Below are 18,534 nucleotides of genomic sequence, written 5' to 3' on the forward strand. Positions count from 1 at the left end.
AAAAGTACAGATGAAATATTTTAAGAGACTTTTTAAAATAGAGCGTTCAGCTTCAAGCTCTGCAGTTCGTCTTGAATTGGGAAGACCTCCATTGGAATTGAAATTTGTCAAGACTATTCTTCTGTTTTGGTCAAAAGTTATGGAGTTACCCTCATATGACTTGCGCCTAATTACTTATAATGTTTTGCTAACAACAGTCAAACCTGATAAGAAAAGTTGGCCTGCTTCAGTTAAGAATATTTTTGATAGCTTGGGCTACTCCTTTTTGTTTTCAACACGATCAGCTTCATTGTTGAGAACCCACTTAAATGATATAATTCAAACTAAGTCAGACCAACTGTGGAATCAGGATATATCGTCTACTTCAGCTAAACGAGTTAACTTGTTCGAAATGCGCCAGGGTTGGTGTACAAAAAACTACTTAAACTGTGAAACTAATTTTTCCACGAAAAGCCTTATTATGCAACTTAGACTTAATAGATTTCGGATTATGTTAAAGGGTTATCGGATAAATATATCAAGAGAGAAGTCTTGTAGTTATTGCGGTAGTAAAGAGGAAGAGAACCTTTTAATACATTTGTTTGGATCTTGTCAAGTGATATATCAACTAAAGTGTTTTGTACTAGGAGAAGATTTCAAGTATAATCATTTGAAAAATGACGACATGTCAAAATTTACTTTATTTAAGATTTTCTCCTTTTCTCTAAATCTTTACAATTTTTGTGATAATTTACTTTTTTATGTATATTTAATAACATTATGTAACTAATTTGTTCCTCCATTGTAAGAATTAATTTAAATCAATAAATCAATCAATTATATTCGAACCTGCAATAACTGTCACTTTCCAGCAAACGGACATTTTTAAAAAGTTTTTTTTTCCGAAACTTTTTTGGGACAAAAATACGTTTAAAATAATCAACAAAATCTTCCATTTTTTAACGTTCCTTCAGTGGCCGTTGTTCGGATGTTTAACTGTATTTGTAAGTAGCTCAATAATATAAATTTATTTTTTCAGGAATTATTTTGTTAGAAAGTAGCGAAGGTCGATACGAGCAAATCGAAGAACGCAATCAATTTAAAACGAAGAAGTTCCAAACGAAGTTAAATGCTAACTCTCTTGGTAGTCAGAATAATACGTTTGATAGTGTACTGTACCTGGTAATGAGTCTGTTAGTGAAAGTCCTGGTTTTTTGTCTAAGATTTGGGATGGTGTTACTAATCTTTTCGGAAGAGTCTTGAGAGAAGAAAATATATAAACAGGATTAAGGCAAGGATTAGAATGAAAGAAGGTCATTATCATTAAACAGAAAAATTTCTTAATTTATTATTGAATGAAATCAATTTATTTTTTATTTTTTCAATTATTTATAAAGTAATTACTATTTAATTATTACGTAAAACGTAAATTGCAAGTATAAAAATCTCTTATATATGTATTTTTCTGCAATTTGTAATTATTTTAAGAAATTTAATTTTTGTTTCGAAAAATACAGACAAATAATTATTTAAAATAATCGAATGCCCTTGAATATTCATTTCTATTTACGTAATATTGTGTGACTAGACTAGATGTTTGGTGTCTAGTCGATATATATAATATATTATATATAATATATATATAATATATAATATAATATATAATATATCGGGTTTATCGATGTTGTTTATATATGTAATATTGTGTATTAAGTCTAATCCACTCTCGGAATTCAGAGAAGCTCAAATATAAGCGACTGATTTCCGATTAATCATCTGTTTTTCATGTGAGAATAGACGAAAACTTATATCAGGCTCCCGTATGACTTTGAAATTGCAATTTGAAACGCAACAGAAAGCTTTGCTTTTTCTATTGCTATTCATCTTTGCTGCTGATAATACACAAGAATTAATCAAACGACCCAGATAAAATAGTTTTGTTTTTAAACACCAGAGGGCGAGCATCCGGTGGAAAATGCGAGTAGCAACTCTATGCTCTGGTTAATAGTCTTTATAATAGCTTAAAAAATAATTCGGTAGTTTGCAAAAAACAGTAACAGTTTTGATTTTCTATATGTATGAAATTTCTTGAAACTTCTGAGAAGCCATTTACATATAGCGTTGTAACCATCCAACAAAATTTTCTGTATTATCACTGGCTAAGTATAAACTATATGATTGAACATCACTCGTCATTATCCAGTCATAACAAAATTTATCCAATTAAAGAATATTTTTTTATATAGCCTGTTTTAAGTGGTTTACTTGGTGTTTATACACCCTTCGTGACGCACTTGGAGCCCCCCACGAGACAGGAATACAGACACTCTGAATACTTTATTTGGGGTCTTTCCTGGTCCGGGCAATCTCCTCCTTTATACAGTAGTCAGGGCCGTCTGTGTTGCACGCCCTCTGGCGGTGCCAGATCCGTAACATATCCCAGGCAACGCCGAATACTTTGGCTAGTTCTGCAGGTCTAATCAACCTTCAGAACTGCATATTTATATCGAGTAAAATATCATCTCTGGATTACTACATATTTTAATAAGTTTTATTTCAAAAAATATCCTTACACATTCATTTATTTAGATGTTCTACCTATGTTTAATAACAATACACTCACCTAAATTTATAATCGACTTGACTATTGTATTTAAATGAATAACAGTATTCCCAAAGGATAATAACAAATACATCACTCGAAGGTTACTTATTATTTTTAGACAGAACAAGTATAAATAGTTAACTTGCGGTACTTTCAGTTAGTTTGAATGGAGAAATGTTTGGGATATCTAGAGTTTAAGCGGTAAATGTAAGCTTTGTTTTTATTGTAATTGTATACTATTTAAAAATATTAATATATACAGTGTATATATATATATATATATATTTATATTATTACTATTGGTTTATGTTTAGAAATTAATAATGTTTGATAGGATTTAGTATATAAAGCATTACTCTACGTATTATACAATTACTGCATTGCTCATATTTAATATGTGCTTTTATGTTTGGTTTTATAAGTTTAAGTGGGTTTATTTTAATGGTTAATTAAAAGTTATTTAATATGAGGCAAATTATAATTGTAAAGATGTTTTATTGATCTTAAGTAAATATAATTAATTTATAATTCACGCTTATAAAAAATAATTTGCTTTTTTTTTGTTGTTGCTTGTGTATGTCTCTGTCAGAAAAGCTTATCTTTCCTGATCAAAATAGTTTGTCAAAACCGAAAATTGTTATATGCTATTAATTATATTAATAAAGTAATTTTTAATAAACATGTAATTATGCTTAATTTGATTTCATCGAAATTATTTTTTCTATATTTATATTTCTTAAAAATTTAGAAAATGTGCAGGTCCTTTTTATTTGATCTCCAGGACATTTATAAATGATTCAGTTATTTTTTCTTATAATGAAATAGTGTCGTTTCTTCGTTACTTTCTCTTACACGCAATGAAGTCGTATAATAAGGCAATAGACTATCGATACATCCACTTTATTAATAATTGCCAAGACGCGTTTCGGGTATAAACCTCTCTTCTGTTGGCTTGATGTACGTATAAATTACATCAAGATTATATGCATACAGTATATATACATGTTATTATTCTAATACATAATATTTATATCATGATTACAATAAAATTTTCCGCATATACTTTTCGCTATTATTTTCAACAGAAATTGTGTTATTGTTCATTGTTATAAAATTAAGCATTATGGTCGATTTCCTTATTCGTTATTGATTCTATTTCCTATTTTTTTATAATTAATATAAATTGTATAGAATCGGATATAAAGATTCTGATAAGTTATTTAATTATTTTATTATATAACTGAAACCATTGTATTAAATATAAGATAATAAAAAATAACTAATGTCTGTAAAAGGAAATATGTACTGTTTATCTATTTCCTTCACTCTTATGATCGCCTATCTATTAATTAAATTAATGTTTACAAAAACTAATTAAGAGTTCGAAGCTTAAAATCTAAGATTATTTCTTTTTAAAATAAATGCTGTTACAGTTATATCAGATTCGATAGATATACTGGTCTCTCAGCCATGTTCCAAAGTAGAGTTAATGTGTCAGATTGCCGATAGCTGGCGCTAGAGTCGCTTTGCGGCGAGAAAAAGTTGATTTATCCATTTGGTTGGTAGGTAGTTTTACCGTTTTCAAGCATTTTTGTAAATTTTTGCGAGGAAAAAAAAACAACAGAATGCCGAATAAGTGTTTTCTGTTGGTGAGAAGTGGTGATGCTTCTGTAAATCTAGTGAGAATTGGCATGTTTTTACAAAACTTTCGAACCAGTTAGATAACTGGAAATGTATAATTCCTCGAAAAGATCTATAACTCACATCAAGAAAATCAGAATTGATTTTTTATGCATTTTGATGAAAGATTTCTGATAAAGAATTGTGCATACAATTGAGGGTAAAAGAGTTGATATTCCCCATGGAAAATGGTAACTGACACAGGATGCTTATCGTTCGAATTTTTCCAATTTTCCGTTATATTTGTCGTTAAAATTCTCAACATTTAATTAAAATTGTTTGCAGAATATTAGCTTATTAAGTATTATTATCAACCACTTTTCGGATGTGGATAAATTAAATTTAAAATAATTAATACAGTCTACCGTCAATATATTTTTCGGATTAAAGAGACTATTACTAGATCAACATATAATACAGTTACTATAGGAAATTTAATAAATTTTTTTTACATATAATATCGCAATAATTTTAAATATTTTTAAATTTTTATTTACGGTTGTAAATTGAGATAGGTTTTTAAATATCTCAGTTTAAAACTTTATATTACTACGTATTGTGTAGGTAAGTTTTGTACATAATTTTATTTTTCTGCATACAATTTATCTATTTAATAAATAGGTTCATTTGCAATTTTCTGTATTGTATTTCATTCCATATCTATGACAATATAATTGGGAAAACCATCGCTTATCCTCTAATGCATTTAAACAACCACGGAAATTTAACTCAGATAAAGACAAGCTTTATTTTTTTAAATAATTTATTAATTTTAATACTACATAAAGTACACAATATTATTTGATTCATTAATGATAAACAGTTTTTGGGATGTCATACGCTCTTGTATTTTTTATATATGAAATTGCAGTTCTTATGACATTCACATTGTGTCTACATATTTTAGTAGTTTATAAGATATTCTGCTCTGCATTAAAAGTAGAATATGAGTGTAGATTTATTGATAGCCTACCGACATTTTTCTTTCTTTATAAATTTGCTTTCATATTCTACTTTTAATGGTACAGAATATCTTATAAACTACTAAAATATGTAGACACAATGCGAATGTCATAAGAACTGCAATTTCATATGTCAAAAATACAAAAGTGTATGACATCCCAAAAACTGTTTATCATTAATGAATCAAATAAATATTGTGTACTCTGTGTCGTATTGAAAATTTAATAATTATTATATATATATAATATATATATATATATATATACATACATACATACATATATATAATATAATTAAAATATCAAGTAACATATCTTTTAGACTTTATATTGTTGCTATCACTGTTAAGTGGAGCGCTTTCCTTATCCGTTTTTCATTGAACAAATAAGAAATACACTAATTTCGACCTGCTCTACAACTTTACAATTGAAATTATAATTATCTGCAATAGGAGCTGGGATAATTTTGCTCTTTTATTTTGGGGTCGAGGGAATTCACTAATGCACGAATGAATATTGCATTCATTCGTACACATCGAGCCCATGCTCGATAATGTACGAAGCAAACATCGTTACATCAGCAGTTCCCAACTTACTTTTATCGCGAAATCCTTTTCACCTTAGTAAAATATAAATGAACCTTGGCAAGTTTTTATGATTATAGATAAAACAGCACATAGACAACACCAAAAACAATTTATTGAAATTGCAAAAAAAAAAAAAATTAATAATGGAAAGCAAATGTTATTACTTAATTCAAACTGGTCATTAATGTGAAGGGAAACTTTTCTTTCAATATTCTAAACAGCGCTAGTTTCCGGATTTGTACCTTCGTTTCTATCCGTCCTTTCGGTCTCCTTTGTCGCTAGAAATATTTGAAGTATTTGCTACTTTTTCTTCAAAACTCCTTTCCTCAGCCAACGCTTCATGGTTTTTAATTTGGATATACAGAATACTGAAAGCACTATAAATTTATACAATTTCCACTATATTTTTATGTGAAAATTGCTTAAAATATCACGAAACGATTGCAGTGCAAAACTAATAATCTTTGACTAATATCTTTACTTGTACCGTTGCGCTCAACACACTACAGATGATGGGTCATTAAATAAAATATTTCTTCATTTTGCTGAATAATGTTTTTACGATTGTCTTACATAGAAATGTTATTAGCAAATATAGTGTTATGAATGGTTGCCTACTACTCTGGGAAACCTGGAAATGAATCCGAAAGAGTCGATAAATCCAGGGATTTTTCGAAGATGGTCTGTCCGGGATATATCGGGTACCGTTGGGCCACCTGGCTGCCTCATTGTGGGCCTGGTAGAACTCATGATGGTCTTGATTAAAAGGCCTCTTGGTGTCAAAACAGAGGAAAATGTTAAGAGAAGATTGTTTTATTAGAAAAATTTCAAATGAAATAATTTTTAAAATCTTGAATTAAGTATAAAATAATTTTGTTTTTTTTAAATCTGATTTTATATGGTGCTTATATAAACTGTACCATTGTGTGCAAATATAGGCTATTCAGATTCATCTTTGGCAATAATAATAAAGCTATGTGTAAAATATACTCTTATTTACTTAGTAGAGAATATTATATTATTTTTAATATTAGCAAATGATTTTCTTGATTCTTATATTTATTGTAAATAAGACTATTTGAAATGCGTAAATTTCTTATTTTAAATGATGAACTTTCAAATTAAAATACAGGTATCCCTCGTATAACACGATAGATACGTTCCGAAAAAGTAACGTGTTACGCGAAATTCGTGCTATGCGATACAAAGAACTAATGCAAAACATAGGGTTACGTTCCAGAAATTAACAAAAATACACCATTCTTTTTGTTACTAAGAGAAATGTTTATTAAAACAATCAATAGTTTATTTCCAATCAATAGTTAACTAATAAAATAATTAAAAGTACTGATAATATTAATTTTAGTTAAACCAGGGCGTTTTTTAACGAAGTATCGTCATCTTCTGAACTTTATTGTTGATCTTGATCAGAAATATCGGCATCTTCATTTCTTTTATTTTTATTTTTACCGTAAAAATTTCCGAAACTGTGTTAAAGTGAAATTGGAAGTCGTGTTGTACGGGGGATATCCTCAATTTTCAAACCATCTTAGAGCAAAACCGTGTTGTAGAAATACCGCGATGTACTAGGGACATCTGTACTATTGCAAAAATATTCATATTTTGCAATAGTTCTTAATTGGTAAATCTTTAATTAATTAATATGCCATATTTATCTTTAATTTAAATTATTACCTTGTGTTAAATTATAATAAATTTAGTATTTATAAATAAGAACGGAATGATTATTTTATTTCAAGGCGAAGCAGTTGACCAAGATATGTTTTACATGTTATTCAAATGTGACTGTGCAATCATTAGGTATTGAACAAAGTACGTGTTCAGTCCCCAAAGATAAAAACTTAACAGCAAACGTAACTTTCTCGGCAAAAAAAACTTAATATTGTGTGTGGCAATATCTGTTATGAGATTTTATTTGAAAACCTTCATTAAGTTTGACTCCACTCGAGATATGACATATGACCCTTTATCTCCCACCTCCTCGACTTTAACCATTAAAATTTAATAGCACAAATCCTCCCTGCAAAATTTCAGAAAATTTCGACAAAAGCACAAGCGTTATTAAGCTTTAAAATGGGCGAACAAAAGCATGCCTCCAACATACTAACATCCACACATATTGATTAGCCCACTTTCTTTTGCATTTCTCAACGTTTCAAGTTCCCCTGAGCCCAAATATGTAAAAATCTTGGAAGTGATCATTTTTGACCGATAGCCATATTTTCTCTCTGTTATATATAACAGCCGGAAAAATTAAAATATTGTTATATTAGAAAATACTGTACACTAAAAATATTTATCTAGTTATTTGGTTTTCAAAACAGTTAGATAAAATATCTGTTCTTTGCTAGACATCTTAATTGTTAGGCTGCAATTTGAAAAAACTGTACACCTATAAATTCCCATTGTCTTGACGGCCGGATGGCCGAGCGGTTAAGGTGGCAGTCTACCGCTCCGGGAAACCAGGGATCAAATCTGGAAGGGTCCCCCCAGGAATTTTCCGGGGGGTGGTCCGTTCGGATATGTCGAGTCCCGTCCCTCACCACCCGGCCGCCCCATTATGGGCCTGGCCGAAGCCACGATTGGCTTGCAAAAAGAGGCGTTCTTAGTGCTCACAGGGCGGAAAGAGTTTAAAAAATAATTTCCTCTGTCATTCGCTCAACCGTGAATGTACTCATGGATTTTATATATTGATTATTCAGTTTAAGCTTTTATGCAGCGACGAAACAGTTAATTTATTATTAAGTAAGCAAGTTAATTAAGTAAGCAAGCTTTATGATTAACTTATACTTCTAATTTTATTGCACATGTCGACTTGAATTGGAAGTTAATTAATCTATAGGTAATTAGTTAAATATTGTTTGTTTCCTCATTAAATACTTTTATTTATAAGTTTGGTTATTATTCTTAGAATTTTCGTTTTGTTCTTAAACTTATTTTAATATTATTTTATATTTTACAGTAGCTGCATACATTTATCAATTTGAAATTTAGTAAGTCATGAATAGATATTTATATCATCTAAAATTATGTGGATTTTTGTAATTCTTTTATTTTTATTTTATTATTACTTAATATAGTACAGTACATTTCAATTAAATTTAATTAACTTGTAATTTTGCTTATTTTTTATTTAAGGTTTTGTGTAAGATGAAATCTTCTAGGGCTTCGAAATTAAATTGAAACTTATGGCTTCTAACTTTCTTAATCCGTTATTACATGCTGTGCTGATGACCAAGCGGCTAAGTTGTCGGTTAATCGCTGAGGGGAGGACTCGGAAACGAATCTGGACGGATCGGAAAACTCCAGGAAATATTTGGTATGGTCCGTCCCGAATATGTCGGACCTCGGCTCTCACCATCCGGCAATTCCATTGTGGGCCATGATGGGTTTGTTAAAAATGGCTTTCATAATGCCCACTAGGCGGAAAGAGTAAACAGAGGGTTCGTTATGGTTCGGCCAGGCAAAGAGGCTGGATATAATAGACAGTAACCGATATAGTCGGCTAAAAATTTTTGTGATGCTCGAGTCCAGGGGCCGTATTCTAGTCACCGTTTCTCGTCTCTCATAAGTCGGTCGCTGATTGGCTAATTTAAAATGATTAGCCAATCAGCGATCAGCTTGTGAGGGACGAGAGACCAGAGACAGTGACCAGAACAGACGCGCCCCAGCTCCTCCAGAACGGAATTCTGAAGCCTTTACTGTTTCAGCCATAGGGCCTTTGCATTTTTCTCACAAAGTTATAATTCTTGTTTCTATTTAGATTGACTATTAGAATATTAGCTATTTCTTAATTATAATTATTTTTTAAAGCCATGATGTGTTATTTATTATACGTTTTATAGGATTAATGGTGAAGTTAACACAACAGATGATCGATCCGCCAACACATCATATGGCCAAGAGGTGATACCTCCAGGGAGGACTTACTATGAGAAATTGGTCCCTATTTAGATGCTAGACTCGCGAAAGAAAACCCGGAAGACTCCACGTCACCAGCCCATTGGTGAGGCGCGAACCCACGACCGGACTCCCAGTGTTCAGGGAACGAAACCGCTTGGCCTATTATACAAATAATAAAGAATTATGACTTATGAGAAAAAATAGGTTATAATACTAAATTTTTGGCGATCTCTTTTTAAAATAAAGAAATAAATTCATTAAGCAATAAAACATTAAAAAATTTTAATTGCAAAAGCAAAGAAAGAAAAAAAAAAGAAAGTGAATATGCTGTTCTGAGGACAGTAGCCATGGTTGCGTACTGCATGTACTGTACAAGCATATATAGCTAATCTATGTTATTCTATCTACTCAAATAATTTTTGTTTTACTCTTTCCGATCCGTGGGCATTCGGACCTTTTATCAAGCCCGCGGGTTAAGCTAGGAGCAATGAGGTTGCTCGATAATGGGAGATGAGTTTCTACATATCCGGGACGAACCACTCTCGAAACATTCCTGGGGTTTTTCGACCCCTTTCAGATTTGTTTCCGAGTTTCCGGAGCGGCAGAAACCTTAACCGTTCGGCTATCTAAACTCTTTTTAGATTGGTACGAAACGAAATCTGACATATCCACACCAAATCACCCAATGTAAAATTCCCAACAATTCGATTGGAATTAAACGAATTCTTTAATAGAATACATATATAATGTATATACAGTACACACACACATAGTCAGTACATTCCGGTAGTCTACCATAGTTATAAGGAATTTGTACTGTATTGAGGAATTCTTTTGTTTCCGAGTGAACCATGCATCGGAAATTTCAATGAGACGTGATGTGGTGTATAATATCTATTGAAATAATACAAAGCGATGACGATAAATGATGATATTAAATAAAATTGCCAGGTCGAATATGAATTTACAGAAAAAAAAAATATATATATTTCTCTTGACTATACATACAAAGATGAGTCAAAGTCCATGCAGTCCTTTCACACCATACTCGTCCGCCGTACGGTACTTTCAAATAAACATCGTACAGTACAGTTTTACAAAATATTGATATTTTGAAAATTTTCTTAATTAGTACATAAAATATAATAGGATCTATTTACAGATTTTTTTTTAAGTACAGGTATACCTCGAGTTACGTCGTTTCGAGTTATGTCGTTCTCGATTATACGTCGTTTGTCAAAAAAGTATATGGAAAAATAAAAATCAAGTTTAAGTCATTTTATTTGACTTTACATCCGTCCGCCACAAATATTGAAAAGTCGTAATATCACTAGAAAAGCGTTAAAAGCACATAAAATCATATTAAAATATGCACATTTACAGTAAATGTTAATATAATCATCATAAATCCTAGAGATCGAAACATGAAAACATCTGTGTTTCTGTGTTGTCGGCTTATTTAGCGGTCTTTAAATGCTCATTATTGGCGTTTTAAACCGTAGTTTTGACTTACGTCATAACTACACAAGTAAATTCGACTTACGTCGCTTCTCCTGGAACCTATTACCGACGTAAGGCGAGGTATACCTGTAATAAGAATTTTGTTAGTAAACGTGGATGTGTTTTCAATTAAAATTTTAATTCATATTGAATAAGCGTAACTTTAATCCTTATAATAATCTTGTAAAGTATTTTTTCATTAAATTCATTCTTTATCACTTTCAATAACTTTAATTTATCATTATGAGTGTTTTGTTTACAAAAGAGAAACAGTACGTCAATGTGTTCGATCGTTACAGATTGGTTCCTTCATTTTGTAACTGCAGCTTTCATTTTAAAGAGTTTTAGAATATCTTTCTCAAATGCTGACTTTCAGTTTTAGGACTGTTTTCACCCTATACGAGTATATGAAAAGTTTCGAAATCTACAGATAATTTTCTTTTTTTAATAATTTTATAAAAATTCAAATAAGTTTTACTTTCCTTGTTATGTTATACATGATAGGGGGAAGAAGTATGGCGATCGGCCAAAAAAATGACCCCCAAGATTTTTACATTTTTGGACTCAGGGGACCTTTAAACGTCGAGAAATGCAAAAAAAAAAAAAAAAAAAAAAAAAAAAAAAAAAAAATGGGGTTTTTAGGGATGTGTGAATGTTAATTAATGTGTGTGGGAGCACGATTGTGTTTGTCCTGTTTGAAGCTTAATAGCTCCTATTCTTTTAATCGAAAATTTCTGAAATTTTGCAGGGAGGTTTGTGAGTTAGAGGAATTGATGCTATTAAAATTTGATGATTAAAGGTCGACGGGGTGGGAGCTAAACGGGGGTCGTGTGTCGTATCTCGATTAAGCTTGGATCTCGATTTTAATTGTTATTAGCATTTAAATTTTTTTTTTTTTTTTTTTTTTATAAAACCCATCCCTACCATCACAATTAAGCTTTTTGCCATTTTATAATAATTAATAATAAAAATATCATAACAGAACGGCGTCACACACGCAGTTTTAGATATTGCCCGGAAAGTTAAGCAACTAGTTTCTTAGATTTTTAAACACTCGATGCGAGTGCTTTGAAATCGTATCCCGGGTCACAAATTCGCTATTGCTGGCCTAGAATATATTTTTGTTTTAAAAGAATTTAGAATATTTTTATCCTGGAGTGATATATCTACTGAAATCTTTAAGATGAAAATGCAATTTATAAATTGCATTTTCATCTTAAAGATTTCAATAGTAAATAGTAAATAGCTTAGAATCTGAATGATTAAGCTTTTTTAAATTGTATTATAATAATTACATATGAAGTAAATGATTCGATTAAAATGTTATTCATTTATGTATTTGAATTTTATTAGATCTTCCGCAATATTAAATAATATATATACACAAAAGATGTTTTATTATCCTCGTCTTTTCTGTTTGAATTGTCATCAAATTGATAAGTATTATTCGGATAAGCTTTTCTGCTTATCATTCCTTTATCAATCAGTTTTGACAAACGTTGTTTAAACTAAAAATAAATATTGATCTGTCAATACAGATTAATATTTATCTTTAGTTTAAATACATAAAAAATCTATTTCTTTTTTAAACTTTCTTAGATTTTCAACAAAAATCATCCAACCAAATAACCTTATTATTTTTCCTAATATAAAAATATATAGTACCGAACGTAATGTAAACTATTTATACTTATCTTTTGATTATTTATAAAATCATTTCATATATTTATATATAAGACCTATGCTTTTTTAAAATCGTTTCTGCGAATCTGTAAAAGTAATGAATTTTGATTTCTTTCTATTTGGTTTATTAAATTTTTTTCCGTTAAGAAAGTACACAACAGTATCAGATTGAAAAAAAAGGTTAGTTTGACCCGTGAAAAGCATCCTAATCTAAATATCATTAGTATTTTTTAAATATATTGAATTGTTACGTACAATTTATACGACCAATAAGCTTCCGTGATAACACGAATTGAAATGCGTCATTTCATTTTATTATTATTATGAGTTCCTCTTTATTATATTGTTCAATTTCTTTCGTGTGTTTGCTAACAACTATACCATGTGACGTAAAGCGTGTTCAGAATAATTCGATTCTTTTTTTTTGTTACGTTATTAAGCCTTTATTAAAGTTATTTTTCGTAGAATTTTAAACTACTTCCCGTCATTCTTTATTGTATTGTGCATTGTGCATTTTATTCTTTTCCTTCTTCTTTTCTTTTTTTTTTTAATATAAATTTTTTTTCGAACATGTAAGAATGGTTTTACTATTGATTACACTCCTCATTCCATGCGTTTACTTCCTCATTAGCTGTTGTTTTCTTAACGTTTCCTTTGCCGAGATAATCTACATTGTCGATCTAATTTAACAGATATAAATTATTATTATTATTATTTATTTTAAAAATTACAAGCAAGATTGTTTTGGATGCCATTCGTTACGGTAAGCTAAATTACTTCTTCGCTTAAAATCCTATTATCTATTATTTATTTCAAAATTGTTTCCGCTTAATAATTTTAAATTAATTAATAATTATTTTGATATTATATTAAAATAATTTATGATTAAAATAACACATATGTCGTTTAATAGATCGTACGTAAAAAAAATGGATGAAACTAATTATGTAAATAAAGCAAAATATATTTCCAGAAATAAACTTTATTTCATTTTTCTATATAACTTATAATAATTTTGGTGTTTCTTACTGAAGCATAGACTTTTCTATAATAAAATGTTTAAATATTGTGACGCAATATCTAGTATGCAAAAGCAGAACCACGAGGGTAGATGTGATTAAATGGAGAAAGTAAATAAGTATGTAGCTTTGTAAAATCTATAGTAAAATTTATTGACCTTAAAACTTACGTAAATTTACTTTAAAGTTTAATGTATTAAGGTTTCAACAGATATATATATATATAATTTAATCTAATCAAAACAATTACAGATAAAAATTTATAAATAAACAACTCAATGTATTGAGAGGGACAGCTGTTGATAGTCAAGTTTCATATTACTCCATATGATTTTTCTAATTTTCCTTATTTAAGCCATAAATTAATAAATTGGAAAGTAGTACTTAATCAAATTTTATTATAAATTTACAATAGTCTTGGAGAAATTAATGTATTTATACCTGATGTATAAAAATACTTGTGTATGGTCTGTATTCTCATAGACAATACACAAATATTTAAAGGGGCTAACTCAAAAATTTAAAATATTTGAATAATTAATAAGGGGCTTTTTTTTAAAAAAAACAATGTTTCAAAGTTCAAAGAAATATATCTTTGTTGACACACATACAAAAATAATTGAGAGAATTCAGGCCCCTGTAGACCCCTGTAGTAAAGAAAATAATCATAAACAGTAAAGGAATCAAGGGGATCCATTACTGTTTACGATTATTTTCTTTTCTGTTTTTTAACAATTTCTTATTTAAAGTAAGTCATGTAAATATATTGAAAATATTATTATTGTGTTGCAATATTTAATCAAAACAAAGTTTCATTAACCTTTCAATTATTTATGTATTTTGCCATTCATAATTTAAAGAATTTAAAAAAAAAATGTTTATAAATTTTAAAAAATGATTGCAAAATATAAAATTTAGAAATTAAAACATGTAGGGAAACTTCTTTAGTTTTAGATGGTTATTATGTATATACAATAAATAGATAATTTTAAAAAATTTGGGATAATTCTGAGTTTGACAATGTGAAATTATATTAATTTAATTGTATTTAATATGATTGTTCCCATTCAGTTGTTCTCATTCAACTGTTCCAATATAACTGTTTCACTTTGCTTTTTTTGCAGATTACTAAAATAAATTTATTCATTTCTATTTTCAATTAGAAGTTTAATAAGATATTTAATTGGAAATAGCTTTACTTTTAATTTTTTATTATTATTTTTTTTCTGTTTCATTTTATATAATAAGGTCTATAATCATGACTTTCATATTATAATGTACGTATTTACCGTTTAAATAATTATCACTAATGTTTACTGTGCTTTTTATAAAATATTTATTGTTATAACTGAATGTTTTTATTGCTATTATGTAATTCATACATTTAGTATTTAAATGTAGATTTTAAAATTAATGTTTCTCGTTTTTTGTACACTGCTCATGTATGAAATTTACTAATTATAAATTTATATTAAGTTTCGATACTGCAATGAAAATAATTTATTGTTGATTTAAAAATTAATATGTTTATTCCTAATTATACAAGTCTATAATTAAGATATAATTAATTAATAAAGTTATTTGCATACATTAATCTATTAAGAATTAATAATCATTTTTATAATTGTGATAAATATTTGCTATTATTAAGAGCTTTCATCTTTTTATTGGAGATAATATAAAATAAAATAAATTACAAGAATTAAAAATAATAACTAATTTTATTTTTTTTAAACAAATTATTTTCAGTATTCTTGAATTGACATAAAAATGCTTAACAGTCTCTGTGAGTTAATTTCTTCTAAAAATTCCATTAATATATTAAAAATTAGGAAATTAACACTTAATAAAGATGTATACATTTTGTTTGATGATACTTCTTTGACTTTTTCATCAATTCTGCTGTATACAGGATGATTCAAAAAGTCTTAGACAAACTTCAAAGGTAGGTCAGGAATTCAAAAACAAATCATTTTTACCTAGGAACATATAGCCCACAAATGCTACCCGGTTGCTTGAATTATAGGAAGAAACATGCAGAAAGGATTATATATAAGGTATGTAACATGTTTATTAGAACATTTGGGTGGCATTTGTGGCTAAATGTTCCTAGGTAAAAATAATTTGTTTTTGTATTCCTGACCTATTTTTAAAGTTTTTTTTTAAGTACTTTTGAATTACCTGTATACTGTAAACTATTAAATTTAGATATTTAAAGTATTTTAGTTTATTCTGTTATGCTTGAGAAATAATATGCGTATTTAATTTAATATAATTCCAATATAATGCCAATTTTTTTTTGTGATTGGATTTTTATGCATGGTATTTGACATCTCCATGTGTAAAAATTAAAAGTAAATATTGAAATAATTTTTTAAAAATTATATAAAGTAATATAATTAAGCATTTTAAAAAAAAGATGTGTTTATTTTTTACTATTTAAGCCTGAAAAATCTAAAATAGACTTCAGATTTACTGAAATATACTTAAACAATTCAAACCTACTTAATCAATAGAATCTTAAGAAAACTGTAATAATTTTTAAACATTTATTTTTATCAATTAAAAATTGGTCTGATTATTAGTTAAACTTTCTATATAATTAAGATATTCTTATTATATTATTAAAATAAACAGGTATAAGGAAAGATACCGTGTTTGAATTATTTTTAATCATATTAAGATTTAAATATTTAAGAATATTAGAAAAGAAATATTAAATTTTTTGAAATTACACATGAATTAGGAAGTTCAAGAATAATAGTGATTTTTTTTTTTTTTTTTTTTTTGTTTTAGTTGTGTCTTGTTCTGCTTTATTGTTTTACAATTGCATCAGTTATTACATACAGCAATTGAGTATAATACACGAGAATTAATGTAATGTATTAGGTAACAACTTCCTTAGCAAAGTTTTTACTTAATTTAAAGAATTTTATGAAATGTTTGTATTTCAGCAATTATTTATGTTTTAACTTGAATTAGTAAATATAAATATTGAAAATAATTTATGATTATACTACTTTTTTGTTTTATATCATTGCAAAATTAAACTTTTGTAATATTACAAAAGTCAAATGGTAAATTTATTATGGATATTTATGTGTTTATACATTTTACTAGCTTTTTAAAAAAGTAATGTATACAATATTTTAATAATTAATAATCTAATAATTTGTTGTGAATAATTTATTTATGTTTAAATAAAACAATACCAAATGAAAAAGTATTTATGTAGTTCTAGAATTTAAATATATATTATCGAATGTGTAAATTATATTTTAAGTTTAATAATGTTGTTATAAAACAAATTTCTGTTAGTGAATTGATTTAACAAATCATAAATTACATCATAATTTATATCTATTATATTAATTAGTAATATTTTTAAATCTGATATTTGAATACTGTTCAATAATGATAATAATCTGCTTTTTCATTTTCTTTCAACAGAGATTGATAAGAACATTTTCAGAATTGTTTTCTACTAAGTTGTTTATTTCTTTCATCTGATATTTATCCAAAGAATATGTTTAATCTTACTAAAAGAAGAGACGATGTTCCTATGCACAAATGGTTATCAACAGGATCAATTCTTTTGCCGCATGAGATACAAGGAAATGATTCAGAAAATATTCCTTATATTGATACCGATGATGAAAAAGAAACCAAAATCTCTGAAAAAGATAACTTTTGGAGTTCAAAAAAGTAACATTTTCTAACTATTTGATTCTATTGTTTTTACTTTAAATAGTTAGTAGAAAATATATTTTATATATGTATAAATATTTTAGTAAGCATGTTATTACTTATTATTATCATCACAAATTTATTTTAGTTACTTTTATTTTAAAAAAATAATAATCTTTTATGTTTTGATTTTTTTATCGCAAATAATTTTAAAGTAAAAAATATAATGGAGAAAAGTGTGTCTGATAGGCTTAAATACTAGGTATTTTTCTTTGTTAAAAATAATAGAAATGCAACTTCATGACTTTAGTTTAATTTATAGTGTAACTCTATAATTTTAAGAATTGAACATATTTTTCAACATATAAGTGTATAACAAATAGGACATTTCAAGCTGTCTCTTTCATTCTATACATTTATCATTAAAAAAATATTTCTTACTTTCAATTTAGATTAGAAGTTTTTGTTTTTAAAATTTTTCAATATTTGAAAATATTTTAAAAATTTTTTAAAAATTATCATAATTTATGTTTAAAATTCATATTATACATAATGAAAATTATCTTAAAATAAACATTTTTAAATTCTATTTGAAAAAGTACATAAGTTTTTTAAAATTTAAAAATTGTAATTTTAATTTGAAAATTTATGAAAACATTATTTTAATGATAGAAATGTGTATTCATTATCTGTATTCTTTGTTCTAAAATTATATTGAAAGAGTCTAAAATCATACCATTGAGTAGAAACCTCGTTTAAATAATAGCATAAAAAATGAATCAGGACATAAAATTTAACAAGGGAAGGTGCACTTTTTAATAACATGTTATGTACCTTGTAGATCTTGGTAACCTTTATAAGCAGGTAAATCTATTTGCATGAATGAGCAACGCACAAGGAAAAAATGT

At 27.6% G+C, this 18,534-nt stretch overlaps 1 protein-coding gene across 3 annotated transcripts in view; it reads left to right on the top strand.

Annotated features, from left to right (window-relative positions):
• Positions 1-13,522: 13,522 nt before the first annotated feature.
• LOC136973199 (ATP-binding cassette sub-family C member 5-like) overlaps positions 13,523-18,534 on the top strand; it is a 100,425-nt gene continuing 95,413 nt past the window's right edge. For 2 of the 3 annotated variants that reach the window (XM_067267903.1, XM_067267915.1), the window contains exons 1-2: positions 13,901-14,058; positions 17,390-17,644. In XM_067267903.1, the coding sequence (XP_067124004.1) occupies positions 17,466-17,644 (179 nt within the window). In that variant the 5' untranslated portion in view covers positions 13,901-14,058; positions 17,390-17,465. Of the gene's footprint in view, positions 13,684-13,900; positions 14,059-17,389; positions 17,645-18,534 lie in introns of those variants that run through there. The other variant, XM_067267909.1, reaches the window with a different exon arrangement.

This window comes from Centruroides vittatus, unplaced genomic scaffold (genome assembly GCF_030686945.1).
Source record: "Centruroides vittatus isolate TY-2023 unplaced genomic scaffold, ASM3068694v2 contig_1074, whole genome shotgun sequence".
NCBI lineage: Eukaryota > Metazoa > Arthropoda > Arachnida > Scorpiones > Buthidae > Centruroides > Centruroides vittatus.